At 41.8% G+C, this 14988-nt stretch overlaps 1 protein-coding gene, 2 long non-coding RNA genes and 1 pseudogene across 6 annotated transcripts; 2 read left to right on the top strand and 2 right to left on the bottom strand.

Moving 5' to 3' along the window:
* Nucleotides 1-562: 562 nt before the first annotated feature.
* LOC148395125 (sodium- and chloride-dependent GABA transporter 2-like) lies at nucleotides 563-7634 on the top strand. Of its 3 annotated transcripts, none has more exons than XM_088380995.1 (14): nucleotides 563-755; nucleotides 830-964; nucleotides 1418-1558; nucleotides 2214-2286; nucleotides 2373-2505; nucleotides 2570-2704; nucleotides 2775-2878; nucleotides 3329-3453; nucleotides 4509-4621; nucleotides 4713-4850; nucleotides 5066-5168; nucleotides 5274-5374; nucleotides 5866-6036; nucleotides 6196-7634. In XM_088380995.1, the coding sequence occupies exons 1-14, from the start codon at nucleotides 596-598 to the stop codon at nucleotides 6292-6294; spliced, it is 1731 nt and encodes a 576-aa protein (XP_088237121.1). In that variant the 5' UTR covers nucleotides 563-595; the 3' UTR covers nucleotides 6295-7634. The 3 variants fall into 3 exon arrangements, with proteins under 3 accessions (XP_088237121.1, XP_088237120.1, XP_088237122.1); XM_088380994.1 differs by having other exon boundaries at nucleotides 2211-2286; XM_088380996.1 differs by having other exon boundaries at nucleotides 1418-1602; nucleotides 2211-2286; nucleotides 2369-2505.
* A 724-nt stretch (nucleotides 7635-8358) lies between these two features.
* LOC148395122 (sodium- and chloride-dependent GABA transporter 2-like) lies at nucleotides 8359-14737 on the top strand (annotated as a pseudogene). Its single transcript, XR_015859457.1, has 15 exons — nucleotides 8359-8399; nucleotides 8603-8765; nucleotides 8840-8974; nucleotides 9777-9917; nucleotides 10189-10267; nucleotides 10361-10493; nucleotides 10568-10702; nucleotides 11410-11513; nucleotides 12895-13019; nucleotides 13170-13282; nucleotides 13398-13535; nucleotides 13678-13780; nucleotides 14082-14182; nucleotides 14283-14453; nucleotides 14592-14737. The product of XR_015859457.1 is annotated as a sodium- and chloride-dependent GABA transporter 2-like (transcript).
* Nucleotides 9988-10828, bottom strand: LOC148395124 (uncharacterized). The gene is made up of 2 exons (XR_015859463.1): nucleotides 10549-10828; nucleotides 9988-10459 (listed from the first exon to the last, which is right to left on the bottom strand). It is a non-coding gene; the product is annotated as an uncharacterized LOC148395124 (long non-coding RNA).
* LOC148395123 (uncharacterized) lies at nucleotides 11194-12369 on the bottom strand. The gene is made up of 3 exons (XR_015859462.1): nucleotides 12282-12369; nucleotides 12087-12214; nucleotides 11194-11483 (listed from the first exon to the last, which is right to left on the bottom strand). It is a non-coding gene; the product is annotated as an uncharacterized LOC148395123 (long non-coding RNA).
* Nucleotides 14738-14988: the final 251 nt, after the last annotated feature.

Genomic DNA, 14988 nt, shown 5'->3' with positions numbered 1-14988 from the left:
CACGCGATTGAGACTTTTACTTGAACAAAATCAATTTTAGATTCCCATATTTTGAATCTAATGTATGGTGTGATGCCAGGATCATCCACATTAAGCAAGTCTGAATAGTTATTCAAAACGTAATATTTGTGTCTAGAGATGGTGGTCAAATGGCTAACTTAAAAAAAAGACCTGGCAACTTTTCCACATTTGTAAGGAGTGCCTGTGCTCATTTGATATTTTTAATCAGCATTTGAAGAATTCCTCTTCTGTTTCTCCCTGCACCATGCGGCCAAGTCTTGGTAAGATGAAGAACTAGAAATCAGAATGCAAACTCATTTTCTAAACTAATTCAAATAGTGGGCTCCGCTCTAATTGAAGCTATTTCTCAATTAATTGACAAAGATTTCTCTACCAGATATAATCTTTTTGCATTCCACAATCACAACGTGGCCATGAATTGCACATACTGGCGATAATTGACACTTCTATTCAGAACTGATTAACTGCTTGCCCAGTTGCTCATTAAGTGGCATTAAATTCAAAGTACAACTGTACAGCCAGTGTGGTGTTAGTGACCAAAAGGACGGTAGTCTACATCTCGAGCTCAATTGGAATGTGGAGGGAAAAAAGTGTCTTAAAGACAAATCAAGATGCACTTGAGGAGAGAGGACACTGGGGAACCAAGTTGGAGTTTCTTCTGGCAGTTGCTGGGAACATTGTGGGCCTGGGCAATGTGTGGAGGTTTCCCTACTTATGCTACAAAAATGGAGGCGGTAAGCAAATACGGCAGCCAGAACCTCTTCTAAAAGCTGTACATATATCATCAAAGTCTACGTGTAACATTCAGGTGCCTTCCTCGTGCCGTATCTGGTGTTTGCTGTGACTTGTGGTGTACCGCTCTTCCTTTTGGAGACCACCATGGGCCAGCACACCCAAACGAGCGGCGTCACTTGCTGGAGGAAAATATGCCCGCTGGTTGAAGGTATGTCATTTACAAGCCTGCCATTCTAAAGCACAAGTTCAATGTTTGATTGAGGTCATGAGAGTGAATCATGCACCAACTGAAATTCAAACACAAATGCTTTGCTATGGTCGCCGGACTAGGCAAACATTCACAGCAGACCTCAGAGAGCTCCTTCATTTATATTGAATTAGTTTACATTCAATCAAATATCTGACCACAGACACTAAGTCGTATTAAGCAAAAGAAACGCAGCTAATTCATTCCATCAGTTAATTAACTTAATCAGTAAGAAGAACATCTCACAAATAGGATGAGAATACATCAATGAACCGACTGACCAGCTGAAATGCAAAATGGTTTTTGGTAACTGGTAATTTTGATTTATTGATACAGTTGATTCAAGACAAACTTCTCATTACAGAGAGAATAATAAAGACAATCCTTGAACGTCAAAACCATAATGTGCATCAGGTATCGGCTATGGGGGTCTGCTGATCCAGCTGTATAGCTGCACGACCTACATTATTATTCTGGCCTGGGCTCTGTTCTACCTGGTTTTCTCCTTCAACTCTCCACTGCCCTGGAGTACCTGTGATAACTACTGGAACACTGGTGAGGTCGAGCATCTGCTTTCATCCCTCACCATTCACATTAATGTAAATATTTTCTTATGTCATTTTATGGGATGATCACTAAGAAAAAAATTACAGTGAAAGGAATTTGTCATTGTACTACACTGTAGTAATACTCAAAGCAATTAGAAAAAAAGAAATAATTCAGTGAAGATATATAAATGTCAAGGCCTTAATTTTCAAGCCTAAAATCTATCAGAAAAAGTTGATTTTCATTTACAATATCAACAAAATTGAACTGATTTATCCATCCTCAATTCTTAACCATGCTCTCGGCTTCCCAGCTTCTAGTTGTGTCAGAATTCAGAAGACTTTTTAGGAAAAATTTGACATTGTGTTTATATGTTGGCAAACACAGTTGCTGGCCGGCTTATTTTAACCCAGAAAAGGATTCACTCGGCAGTTCCAGGGTAGCGTGTATGAACACAGTTAACTAACTAGTGAAGAAAACCAAAGAAAGAAGTGTGGATCAGTATCACTGATGTATACAATGCATTTTATTTCAAGTGTAACCTTTTAATTCAAGCACCCAATCATTCTCATCTTCACACCTTTAGTGAGCTTATATGTATGTATAATATTATATACAGTAGTTCAATGTGCTTAACTGTAATTACCTGTCATTCTTTCAGAAGATTGTGTTGATATTACAACAAAGAACCTCACCAACCACACCAAAGGAACCTCAGCAACAACAGAATTCTGGGAGTAGGGAAGATAAAACACGAAAAAATGTCTTTGGAAACATTATATGTGCCATGAAATACATTGTTGTTGTTGATTACCCTGTGCAGACGTCGCGTGTTGAAAATCTCAGGGGGCATTGAAGAGATTGGCAGCATCAGGTGGGAGGTGCTTCTGTGCCTCCTGGCTATGTGGGTCATTTGTTACTTCTGCATCTGGAAAGGCGTAAAATCAACTGGAAAGGTGAAGTCCATCAAAATGCCCCAAATACGTAAAAAATAAGTGTTCTAATCCTCCTCTTATCCAGGCGGTGTACTTCACGGCCACGTTCCCTTACGTGATGCTCCTCATTCTTTTGATCCGAGGACTCACTCTTCCAGGAGCCAGACAAGGAGTCGAGTTCTACCTTCTACCTGAGCTGTCACGACTCATAGATCCTCAAGTAGGACTGAGTTACATGCACTCAGATGGATTGGAGTGTGTTTAATGGCAGTGAGCATTTTTTTAAACAGGTGTGGATGGATGCCGGCTCGCAGATCTTCTTCTCATATAGCATCGGTGGGGGCACCCAGGTAGTACTGGGCAGCTACAACCTTCGCAGTAACAATTGCTACAAGTAAGCATTCAAGAGATTTTTTTTTTGTACTAATATTTTAATCAATAAATGTAATATGATCAAATTATCATATTTGTGAGTATCATTTTGGTCTTATTATCCAAATATAAATTGGCATTTACTGATAGTGTGTGAATTCAATGCCCAGTCCATTTCATGACTAAAATATGAAGAATTTGATGCTATCTGTGGCCATTTCAAATGAGGCTCTGTTCTTAATGGCCTTGCCTGGATAAATAAAGGTTAAGTAAATTAATAAATTAAATAGTTCAAATTATACTTTTGTTATGCCTGTCTCACTCCATAAGTGGGTTGAAAAAAATCCTTAAGGCAAACTTATTGAGGGCTTTGCTCAGCATGACATTGCGCTTATTCCAACTGTAGGGCAGTGCCGCAGTAGCAATATTTTGACCCAGTTTTGTTTAGCCCAAGTGCGGTTGTGTGTTGTAGGGACACCTTTTGGCTGTGTTTGCTGAACAGTGGTACCAGTGTGGTGGCAGGTTTTGCTGTCTTCTCTGTGCTGGGGTTCATGGCTCGTGAGCAAGGTGTTCCAATCGCGGAGGTAGCTGAGTCAGGTAAACTTAAAATCCTCTTAAAAGGGACCTTTGGATGGGCTGAACATTGGCGCGTACATAAAAATCACGTCAGCACTGAAATTCACCCCCTAAAACACAGGCGTCAAAGTCAAAGCCCGGGGGCCAGATACGGCCCGCCACATCAATTTACATGGCCCGCGAAGACAGATTGTGCATCGAATTCATGTCAATTCCAAAATTTCAAATTGTTTTCACTTTTAAAAAATAGAGATATTGTTAGAAATTTTTATTACCATTCATTTTTTTAATCATTTTTATTTTTAAATATTTGATTTGATTTCAATATTTCATTATTTGATTTTATTTGAACAGTTTTTATTAGTCTCCGTTATGAAAACTAGTTATTCATCAGTTTGTTGTGTAGCCTAGACTATATATACATTTATTTGGGTTGACAATTTTAATGGCCCTTTGATGCAAACTATGACAAAAATAAGTTTGACACCCCTGCCCTAAAAGAATAACATTGTAATGTTGCTTGATTTGTAATATTCTACTGTTACCTAGTGGCTTAAACTGTGACTAATCACCACCACAATTCCTAAGCACTATCCTGCTCATTCTCATTAATATTCAACAATTGTCAATCCTTAAAGAAACTTTTCTGATTGGGTCACTAACTGTTCTCCTAAATTTTATATGGAAAACAATTGGGTAGCATCTTGTGGCCACGCCACTTCAATGTGTTGGATCAGTTGAAATTTAGCGAACTGTCCACACAATTGTGGCCCGCTATGAGGATGTATTTCTTTTTTCCCTCAGTCAGGCAGACAATGTGTGTTTATGTGTGGATGTGTGTGTCTTATAACCCAGAAATTTATTTTTAGCATGTGTGAAAGCTCCACCTTGAAATGTGCCAGACAATTCTGGTTCTGAAATTTTTTAGCTTTGAAACAGGCACCATTTTTCCCGAGTTGAGCCATCAGAAAGATGCTTGGTACATACGTATATATCACTGAGGCAAAATGAGTTAATCATTGGCCACCATGCTGCCCAGTTTCATCCACTTCTGATCATTTGTATGTTATTGACAGGTCCAGGCCTGGCGTTCATTGCATACCCTCGAGCGGTGGCCATGATGCCGCTGCCTCAAGTGTGGGCCGTCTGCTTCTTCATCATGCTCCTCTTCCTTGGCCTGGACACACAGGTTAGAGCTCAGCTTCTCAATTACTGTGCCTTGAGCAGTAATCCGGATGCTTCGAGAAATCCTCTACCTTCTGGCTCTGCTCTCTCTGCAGTTTATTGGCATGGAGGTGGTGATCACATCCATGTCAGACATATTTCCCAGAGTATTACGTCGACCGGGCAGACGGGAAGGTTTCCTCCTGCTCTACTGCCTCACATGTTTCTTCTTGCAGCTTGTCATGATCACTGAGGTTGTATTGTCCTATAAAGCACATATTTACACAAAATGTGAGGGGTTATGGTTAGTCACTGTTCTGATATAAAGACTCCCTTTGGAAAGTTTATTTAGCGTACAGCATAAAATTTATGAGACACAGGGTGGAGTGACATTTTACAATACGTTACACTAATGTCCCTAATATAGTGGCCTGTGAGCAGAAATGATTTTCCCTGATGTTTTCCTCAGGGAGGAATGTACATCTTCCAAATTTTCGACTACTACGCTTGCAATGGAGCCTGCATCCTCTTTCTCTGTGTGTTTGAAAGCTTGACAATTGGCTGGATAGTTGGTAAGGTGATGGGACACATCTTTTTATTGCTTCATTCATGAAGCAAATTCAAAGCTTCATGAAGCAAATTCAAGCTTACAGTGTAACACATATTTCTCCATGAAGGAGCAGAGCGGATGTGTGGCATTATCACAGACATGACTGGCGAGCGTGCCAACCCGTTCTTCAAAATCTGCTGGCGCTTCTTGACCCCCATGGTTTCTCTGGTGAGTTGGAGTTTGGGGTTTTAGCTGTTATACGCTTATCAGATGCCCACATAATGCAAGGATGGGTACATTTTTGTTCAATGGTCATTTTTACAATGGATGATAATGAGAATCGGCCAGGTCCTTTGTGTATAAGTTGGAAAAAATATGTAGAGTAGTATGCAAACTATATAGAATTATTTTGATACATTTACTTGCATAGAATTATTTGTTTTATAAATTAATAAAATAGAAATATATTTCAACCAACCAATTTTAGGGAAAAAATGGTTTGATTAATTACAGGAGTCTATTGTATAATAGTTTTTTGAGACTGAAGGGTGCCTAAAACATCCTTATCTTTTGCAACATTTTTCTTTTTAGCTCATCTGCACACATGCAGTTTCAAAAGTCTTGGCCCAACTCAGTTTGGACTTTTTTTTTTCAGAATTACACACAAACCATGCAGGAGATGATGCCTATAATAACATATAATATATATTTTTTTCCAGGGCTCTTTGATATATTCTCTAGTTGAGTACCAGCCACTGACATTCAACCACTGGTATGTGTACCCCACCTGGGCCTATGTAATGGGCGGGTTAATGGCCGTCTCCTCCATCCTCCTGGTACCGACCTGGGCGCTGTACAAACTGAGCACTGCCACCGGAACCTTTAGTCAGGTGGGTCCAGTCCACCATTTCAGTCCACCACTGAAATCACTGTGAAAAGCGGGAATCCATTTTCTATTAATCAAAAGCCAGTTGAGCAAATCCTGAGTGTTTGTATACAATATTTTGTTATACGTCAGTACAATAGTGTCATTTGTATCAATTTCTTAGCGTCTCCATCACCTGTGCTGGCCTGAGCCACCTGACTCCTCACTGTCCCTAAAGAGAGACACAGCACCACAACACATCACGGAGGAGGATCTGGAATGATTCTGAGCTCGGAGTGTGTACCTTTTTACATGTGACCGCTCATGACGCCACTTATTAAAGTGTGCACTGGGAATGAATCATTAGCCAACAACTGAAATCCAAACACAAACTCAAATATTTTGCTCTGGTTGTCAGAGTTAGGCAAACATTTACTGCATGAGGTCTTATGCTGACTTACCGTATTTTCCGGACGATAAGACACTATTTTTTGCACAAGCTTTGAACCCTGCGGCTTATTCATGGAATTGTCACGATTTTTATGATTTTGTAAGAGGATTTATTTTGGTAATAGAGGTAATAGAAACTGGTCATGCAGTTGCATGACATCATTCCCGGTCATTATATATCCTTCTATGTCATTTGACATCATTCCATACAATTCCACAAGTTTTCATCCAACCAATCAGATTTCACATGTAATTTCTCCAGAAATTACATTCTCTAGTTTTATAAGGCAACATCAACACATCAGTACCAATGCATCAAATAGTTTTCTTTTATGATACACATTTGACACATCAGCATTACAATCAATCTATGGTATCTAGCTGTCCTTTGTTCCAAGACAAATGTTCCTCATCCTTTTGATCCCAGGACTCACTCTTTCAGGAGCTGGACAAAACTGGTAATGATTAGATGGATGAATCCCACTTCTATCCTTGCTTAGTTTGTCCTTAAAAAAAAAAATCTCTCAACTCCGGCCGCAAAATTGGCATCCGTCCAGGATGGATGGACAAATCGTTCCGCCCCTGCATCACATCACATAACATCAATGGAATTATGTACGTATATAATGAAGCGGGAGAAACAGCAACAAAACACAATAGTGAGTGACTCATACAAGAGCTGTTTACTTACCCTGGAGTGTGTAGGTAACGCTAATTCATTTGCTGCTCCTGTTCTGCAAAACTGAGAACGCAAAGAGAGTAGGGCAGCAATAATTGGCTCGGTTTATACACCCGTTGCCATTCCACTCCTGCACGACAAAAGGTTGCCACTGTACTAGGCCGAGTGAGGTATGTGGCTTTTGAAACACTAACGACATGCGTTTTTTGTTTCGTTTCATGTTACTGCATGTGCATTGTCGTCATGTGTTGGAGTAAATTGTGGGCTTTAAAGAGAATGTAAACCACACAAGTTGAAGTCAAGGCGCAGGGACCAGATCTGACCGCCACATCACTTAGGTGGCTCTTGGATGCAAATCATGTCATCTTAATGGTGTTGCTAAATGCTAAAATACGAAGATTGCAAATTGTCTTTACTTTTAATAACATAAAGAAACTGTACGCATTTAATATTACAAAGTCCCCTTTTGAGATCAATTAAAATTGTGCATTTTCTATGGGCTTCTTAGAGTGTAAGTCAACCTCATTTCTGAATCAGAATCAGAATCAATCTTTATTTGCCAAGTTTGAGCATGCCAAACAAGGAATTTGACTCCGGTAGATCTCGGCCTCTGTACAACATTCAGGGCAACATGTGCAAAAATTGACAATTATTCTCAAACATCCCCTGATCTTAAACTCCCAGGAAGGCAAGGAAAAACTCAAAACTCCTACTAGGGGAAATGAGAAACCTTGAGAAGAGGCCACAGATGGGAGGATCCCTCTTCCAGGATGACCAGGCTAAAATGGATGCAGAGAAGACACATAGTACACATAATATGGACAATCCAAAGGTAAAGCATCGAGAGCAGGATGTTATTGCACAGTAATGACTCCACTAATAGTGGGTTCCACTCTATTTGATGCTGTGCCTCAATTAATTGATGCAGCTTTTGTCATGAAGTGATTGGAGCTGGGTGACCAAATGCAGCTTGGACCAGGGTTTATTGAAGAACTCAAAAGATAGACGAGAGGGTCGACTAGGGACAAGACTACAACAGAACAGACTGGAGACTAGAAACAAGAAGACATGAGACGAGAACAATCCGACAGGGAGTGACACGCAGGACTTAAATACAAGACAGGTAATGAGAGGCAGGTGACGGCGACTACAGTGCTTACTGGTAGGACACAGGTGGGGAGGGGTGACGCGAACAGAAACCATGGCAACATTAAAACAAGGAAACGAACGGAGACGGATCGTGACAGCTTTATTTGAAGGTGATATCTTTGTGCATTCAAAGAAAGAAATCAAGCATGACTTATTTTACGTGTTGATGATAAACCTACATTTCCCCTCGAAATTGATTCATTGCTTGGGCAGGTGTCATATGACGATGCATAAATTGGGCATTTGGGTAACACTACAGCGTTGTGCGTGTCTGCGACTGAATGGAAGTGTCTGACTCATTTTGTGCTTTTAGAGAATGTGGAAAAATAAACGCAACGTAAAGCCGGGTCAACGTGCACTTCAGAAGAGAGGACACTGGGGCAGAAAGGTGGAGTTTCTTCTGGCAGTTGCCGGGAACATTGTGGGCCTGGGCAATGTGTGGAGGTTTCCCTACTTATGCTACAGAAACGGAGGCGGTAAGCAAATATGGAAGCCAGAACCTCTTTCAAAACGTGTACATATATCATCAAAGTCTACATGTAACATTCAGGTGCATTCCTGGTGCCGTATCTGGTGTTTGCGGTGACGTGTGGTGTACCGCTCTTCCTTTTGGAGACCACCATGGGCCAGCACACCCAAGAGGGAGCCATCACCTGCTGGAGAAAGCTGTGTCCACTGGCTGAAGGTATGCAACATTCCACCATGTGTGAGCCGAGCTACCATTCTGAAGCACAAAACATGAGCCAACTAGTACTTCCACTTTGTGCCTTTGCTAAAGTGACAGCTGAACTTGTCCTGCAGCACACTTTCACCCCCATGGTCTTTCCATCGATTTAAGTCCCCATGATTATACTTCAGTAGCTGCAAGAACCCCTTGTCCTGTCATGTGTCTGCTCCTTCATTACTTGTGAGCAGGGGCTTGGCCCCCAGAGGCAGTTTCACAAGCAGCTTAGGATAACTGACAATACTGTGTAAATGTTAACAATCAATATTAAATTTGGAGTCTCTTTTATTTAAACTATTATCCAACCACAAAGTCAAACCTTTGACACACGAAAAACAATGTTTGAAACAGTACTTGCAAAACTACAAGCAAACAAAGGTTGGGACAAAGTAAGCCAAGCACATCATCTGGCACAACATTCCTAAATAAAATTTCATGATGTATCTGTGAAATACTTTTGACTCACATTTCTAGAACTTCTAAATGTCATTTTTCTTGTTGCACTCTTGCCCTCAATGTGGGTGATGAGCATATGACACGCATCCTATTTGGCTCACGCCAATGTTTCATTCATGTGGTACACATCAGTTAGCCTGACAATACATAATGTGCTGAACTGTGAGTATGAAGAATTAAAAGTAAGCCAGAGATACAAGGTGCCATGACAGTTTGTTTTAAACTAATTGTGTGTTTGGTGTGATATTGCTTGTATACATGCCCTTTGTATACATATCCTTGAACCTTGAGCTCAAATGTGTGTCAGGCATCGGCTATGGAGGGCAGCTGATCCAGCTGTACAGCTCCATGACCTACATTATTATATTTGCCTGGGCTCTGCTCTACCTGGTTTTCTCCTTCATCTCTCCACTGCCCTGAAGCACCTGTGATAACTACTGGAACACAGGTAACATCTCACAGGCAACGAACTGTCAGGAGTAGTGTTCCTGTTTTGACTAAGGAATCCTCACCCCTCACATGATTGTAAATATTTTATTACATAATTTCATGCGATGACAGGAAATGTTTTGGTACATTATAGTCACTGTACAACTTGAACACAGTGTATAATTATTTTACTTTAAATTAAGGCTAAATTTAGGCTACCATTACACGACACACGCACGCACGCCACTATAATTTTCAATCTGCCGATACAGTACCTGTAATTCTTTCAGCGGATTGTGTTGATGTTACAACTTGGAACCATACCAACCACACTACCAACGGAACCTCGGCAACAATGGAATTCTGGGAGTGAGGACGATAACACAGTACACTGAAATACCTAGTTTAAAAACATTGTACGTGACATATTGTGTCTTCCTCCCCACCTCCATCCCTAACCAGACGTCGAGTGTTGAAAATCTCAGGGGGCATTGAGGAGATTGGCAGCATCAGGTGGGAGGTGCTTCTGTGCCTCCTGGCAATGTGGGTCATTTGTTACTTCTGCATTTGGAAAGGCGTAAAATCAACTGGAAAGGTGAAGTCCATCAAAATACACCAAGTATTTGAGAGAAAAAAAAAAGGGTTCTTACCCTCTTCTGTCTTATTCAGGTGGTATATTTCACTGCCACTTTCCCTTACGTGATGCTCCTCATCCTTTTGATCCGGGGACTCACTCTTCCGGGAGCCAGACAAGGAGTTGAGTTCTACCTTCTGCCTGAGGTGTCACGACTCGCAGACCCTCAAGTAGGACTGAGTTGAATTATATAATCACTGATATGGAAGTTACACTCTGTGTCAGTGAGTGTCTTTTTCACAGGTTTGGATGGAGGCCTGCTCGCAGATCTTCTTCTCGTACAGCCTCGGTGTGGGCACCATATCAACCATACCAACCATAACAACCATACCAACCATAGCAACGGATCCTCGGCAGCAATGGAATTCTGGGAGTGAGGACGATAATACAGTACACTGCAATGGCCATCGTAAAAACATTGTACGTGACAGATTGTGTCTTCCTCCTCACCTCCAACCCTAACCAGACGGCGAGTGTTGAAAATCTCAGGGGGCATTGAGGAGATTGGCAGCATCAGGTGGGAGGTGCTTCTGTGCCTCCTGGCTATGTGGGTCATTTGTTACTTCTGCATCTGGAAAGGCGTAAAATCAACTGGAAAGGTGAAGTTCATCAAAATGCACCAAGTATTTCAAAAACATAAGTGTTCTGACCCACCTCTGTCTTATTCAGGTGGTGTATTTCACTGCCACTTTCCCTTACGTGATGCTCCTCGTTCTTTTGATCCGGGGACTCACGCTACCGGGAGCCAGACAAGGAGTTGTGTTCTACCTTCTGCCTGAGGTGTCACGACTCGCAGACCCTCAAGTAGGACTGAGCTGGATTATATAATCACTGATATGGAAGGTACACTCTGCGTCAGTGAGTGTCTTTTTCACAGGTTTGGATGGAGGCCTGCTCGCAGATCTTCTTCTCGTACAGCCTCGGTGCGGGCACCCTGACTGTACTGGGGAGCTACAACACTCAAAGCAACAATTGCTACAAGTTAAAATTCATACTTTGTATCACACACGCACGCACGCACACACACACGCACACGTTAATTTCATCAATAGTTTTTTGTACGTCAAAAAAACACCTTCCTGGGACTTCCTAATAATCAACTTTGAAATGACACATACCAGTATTTTCATTTGCTCAGTTTGCTCAGTTTCAAATGAGAAAATTTTTAAGTTTGTAAACAGTGCGATGTCATCTATGGGGCACGGCTTAGCTGGAGGCTAAAACATTCAGCATGTTCACTTGAAAACACCCATTAGCACATGTCCACAAACAAAAAGTGCTGATTTAAGTAAATATGTGACTAAACTTGATCTCCAGGGCTGCAAGTGTAAACCCTTTAAAATGTTGACTCTGACTGATGGGACTGATGCGCGCCCACAATGTAAATCACGTCAGAGTCAGAATGGCAGGATGAGAGAGACATGGAGGACAGCACAGTTTTTGTTTGCAAGTTATTATGTACTACTGAATCAACCAAATGGCAAATCATAGTAATGTTTTAAGCAAAGGGGCAGAATAGAAATGTTTATATTTTCAAAAGTTCTATTGGACTACCTCGATGCATTGGTATCGCACATTGTCTCACGCAAACAGCCTTTGTCCCCCATCTGGTGAATTAGGATCTGGTCTCTCGTGGGTCGGAACGGAGCAGGGCGACCAAGTGCAGCTTGGAGCAGGGTTTACTGAAAAAAAAAAAACTAACAGACTCGGCAAACTGACATGACTTAACAAAACAACAAGAGGACTGACCGACAGGGACGTGAAATAAAAGACGTGACGACACCAAGACAGTGCGACAACAGACGTGACGACATCAATGATCCCACGGGGAGCGAGGGGCAGACAGGACTTAAATACACGACAGGTAACAAGAGGCAGGTGAGAATGATCACACTAACCATGGGCACACAGGAGGGGAGGGACGAGCACACAGACGGAAACCATGACAACAGACACATAGTGGAACGGCTGGGGACGAGATGTGCCACTGGTCACCCTACCTATAATTGTGTCTTGAATTAACTTGTTCAAGATTTACAATGTAACAACTTGATTGATGACTTTTTTGCTGTGAGATCACAAGTGCTGTCAAGGGACAGAAGATAGTGATGCACCAAGCATGAGCGATGATCAGTTCCAATATTTCATGGGAGTACATTTTATGTCAAATCTTACCTGACCCTGCCCTTACGCCATAACGTCAATTGTGAGGTAGGCCATGATGGGATGAGAAATTCCAAAGAGTCTGAAACCCAAAATAGACACAAATAAATATCACAGACTGGTCCAAATTATATTTTCGACTTGGCATTGCTGTCTGTGCGTGTTGTTTGGAAAATAAGTGTTTTTGTGTGTATTGCAGAGACAGCTTGTGGCTGTGTTTGCTGAACAGTTGTACAAGTTTGGTTGCTGGTTTTGCTGTCTTCTCGGTGCTGGGATTCATGGCTCACCAGCAAGGTGTTCCTGTTGCAGACGTGGCTGAGTCAGGTGCAGTAAACTTGAAATCTTCTTACATCTCACTCTATCCAAAAGAATTGAATTGAAAGGGTGAAGAAGCAGGCGCCTCTTGTTTGAGACTCTTATCCACTAGATAATTTGAATGTTACAAATTGACGGGCATGTGGATATCTTTTCCAGGTCCAGGTTTGGCGTTCATCGCATACCCTCAAGCGGTGGCCATGATGCCACTGCCTCATGTGTGGTCCATCTGCTTCTTTGTCATGATCATCCTCTTGGGCCTCGATACGCAGGTTTGACCACTACAGTATGCTTTTTGAAACAAGAATTGGCTCGAATGTTCGAAAACACTGAGTCATGTTTCTTTTTGCCTGGAAGTGACCTTGTGGGTGGGCTCTCTCCCTGCAGTTTGTCGGCATTGAGGTGGTGATCACATCCTTCTCAGACGTGTTTCCCAGAGTATTGCGTCGGCCGGGCAGACGGGAATGTTTCCTCCTGCTCTTCTGCCTAACGTGTTTCTTCTTGCAGCTCGTCATGATCACTGAGGTCAGAATATTATTGCTATGAATCTGTCTATTATGCCAAAAAGTACTTCATTTAAGGTCCATTCTGTAGCTATTATACGCTGATGTAGCTAATATTGTGGCCAATGAGTCCTACGTATATTTCTTTCTGATGTCGTCCGCAGGGAGGAATGTACATCTTCCAGATTTTTGACTACTATGCTTGTAATGGAACATGCCTCCTCTTTCTTTGTGTGTTTAAAAGCTTGGCTGTGGGCTGGATATTCGGTAGGTTGGGTCGTGTTTTTGATTTTGGTTTCATAGTGTGGTCCTTTATTGGCAGAAAGGATCTGCTAAGCCATCGTCAAGGGTTATTTGACGTGTCAGTTTTATGTGGTATGTTGAAAACAGATTTGTTGACTTTGTTACACCAGTTCACAGTGAAATTTGGCCTTTGCGACTCACTTGATGATCAGTGAATCACTACCAAAAACAAATTAAGTGAACACCTATCATGCACTTTTTTTCTAGAGTTATTCTTGTCATATTTACTGTAGTCACAATATGCCATTGTACATACTTCATAAAGGAGCAGAGAGGCTGTGCAGCATTATCTCAGATATGACAGGTGAGCGTGCCAACCCGTTCTTCAAAATCTGCTGGCTCTACCTGACCCCCTTGGTGTCATTGGTGAGTTATTCTCAAGTTCTGAGCTGTAATGTGCTTGTCAGCCTTTTCATGAACTACATTTGCATTAGGTAAGGCTTGGTTGTTTTTTTGTTTGTTCCAGGGCTCTTTTATATATTCTTTAGTTGAATACCAGCCCCTGACATTCAACCGCTGGTACGTGTACCCCACCTGGGCTTACGTATTAGGCTGGATGATGGCCCTGTCCTCCATTCTTCTGGTGCCAGGCTGGGCGCTGTACAAGTTAAGCACCGCCACCGGAACTCTCAATCAGGTGGGTTGAGTACATCACTCAAATGCGCAGTGAAAGAAGGAATTTTTATGAGTCAAAAAGCAAATATCTGCCACAATGGGTGAATCTCAGATCTTAGCAAGTTTCAGTGCAACGGTGTTGTTTGTATTGATTTGTTAGCGTCTCCATGGCCTGTGCTGGCCCAAGCCGCCTGACTCTTCGCTGGCCCTGGAAAGAGACACGACACTGCAACACATCACTGAGGAGGATCTGGAATGACTCTGACACTCAAAATGACCATTGTTTCCTTGGAAATCGGCGCATTGCACGGCAACAGACTTATAAGAGAAAGTTTGTGTTTCATCATCATGAAAACCTGAACAATCACTTCTCATTAGTTTTGAGGATTTAAATAAAGAGATGAAACTTGATTTACGATACATATTCTGGAGAGAACATATATTTCTGCTCAGAACTGATTAACTGAGAAGATTGGCCATCCATCCATCCATCCATCCATCCATCCATCCATCCATCCATCCATCCATCCATCCATCCATCCATCCATCCATCCATC

The sequence above is a fragment of the Syngnathus floridae genome, chromosome 7 (genome assembly GCF_059516105.1).
Source record: "Syngnathus floridae isolate MCC-2025c chromosome 7, RoL_Sflo_1.0, whole genome shotgun sequence".
NCBI classification, from domain to species: Eukaryota; Metazoa; Chordata; class Actinopteri; order Syngnathiformes; family Syngnathidae; genus Syngnathus; species Syngnathus floridae.
The sequence above is the reverse complement of the archived record's forward strand: the minus strand, read 5'-3'. Positions and strand labels throughout refer to the sequence as shown.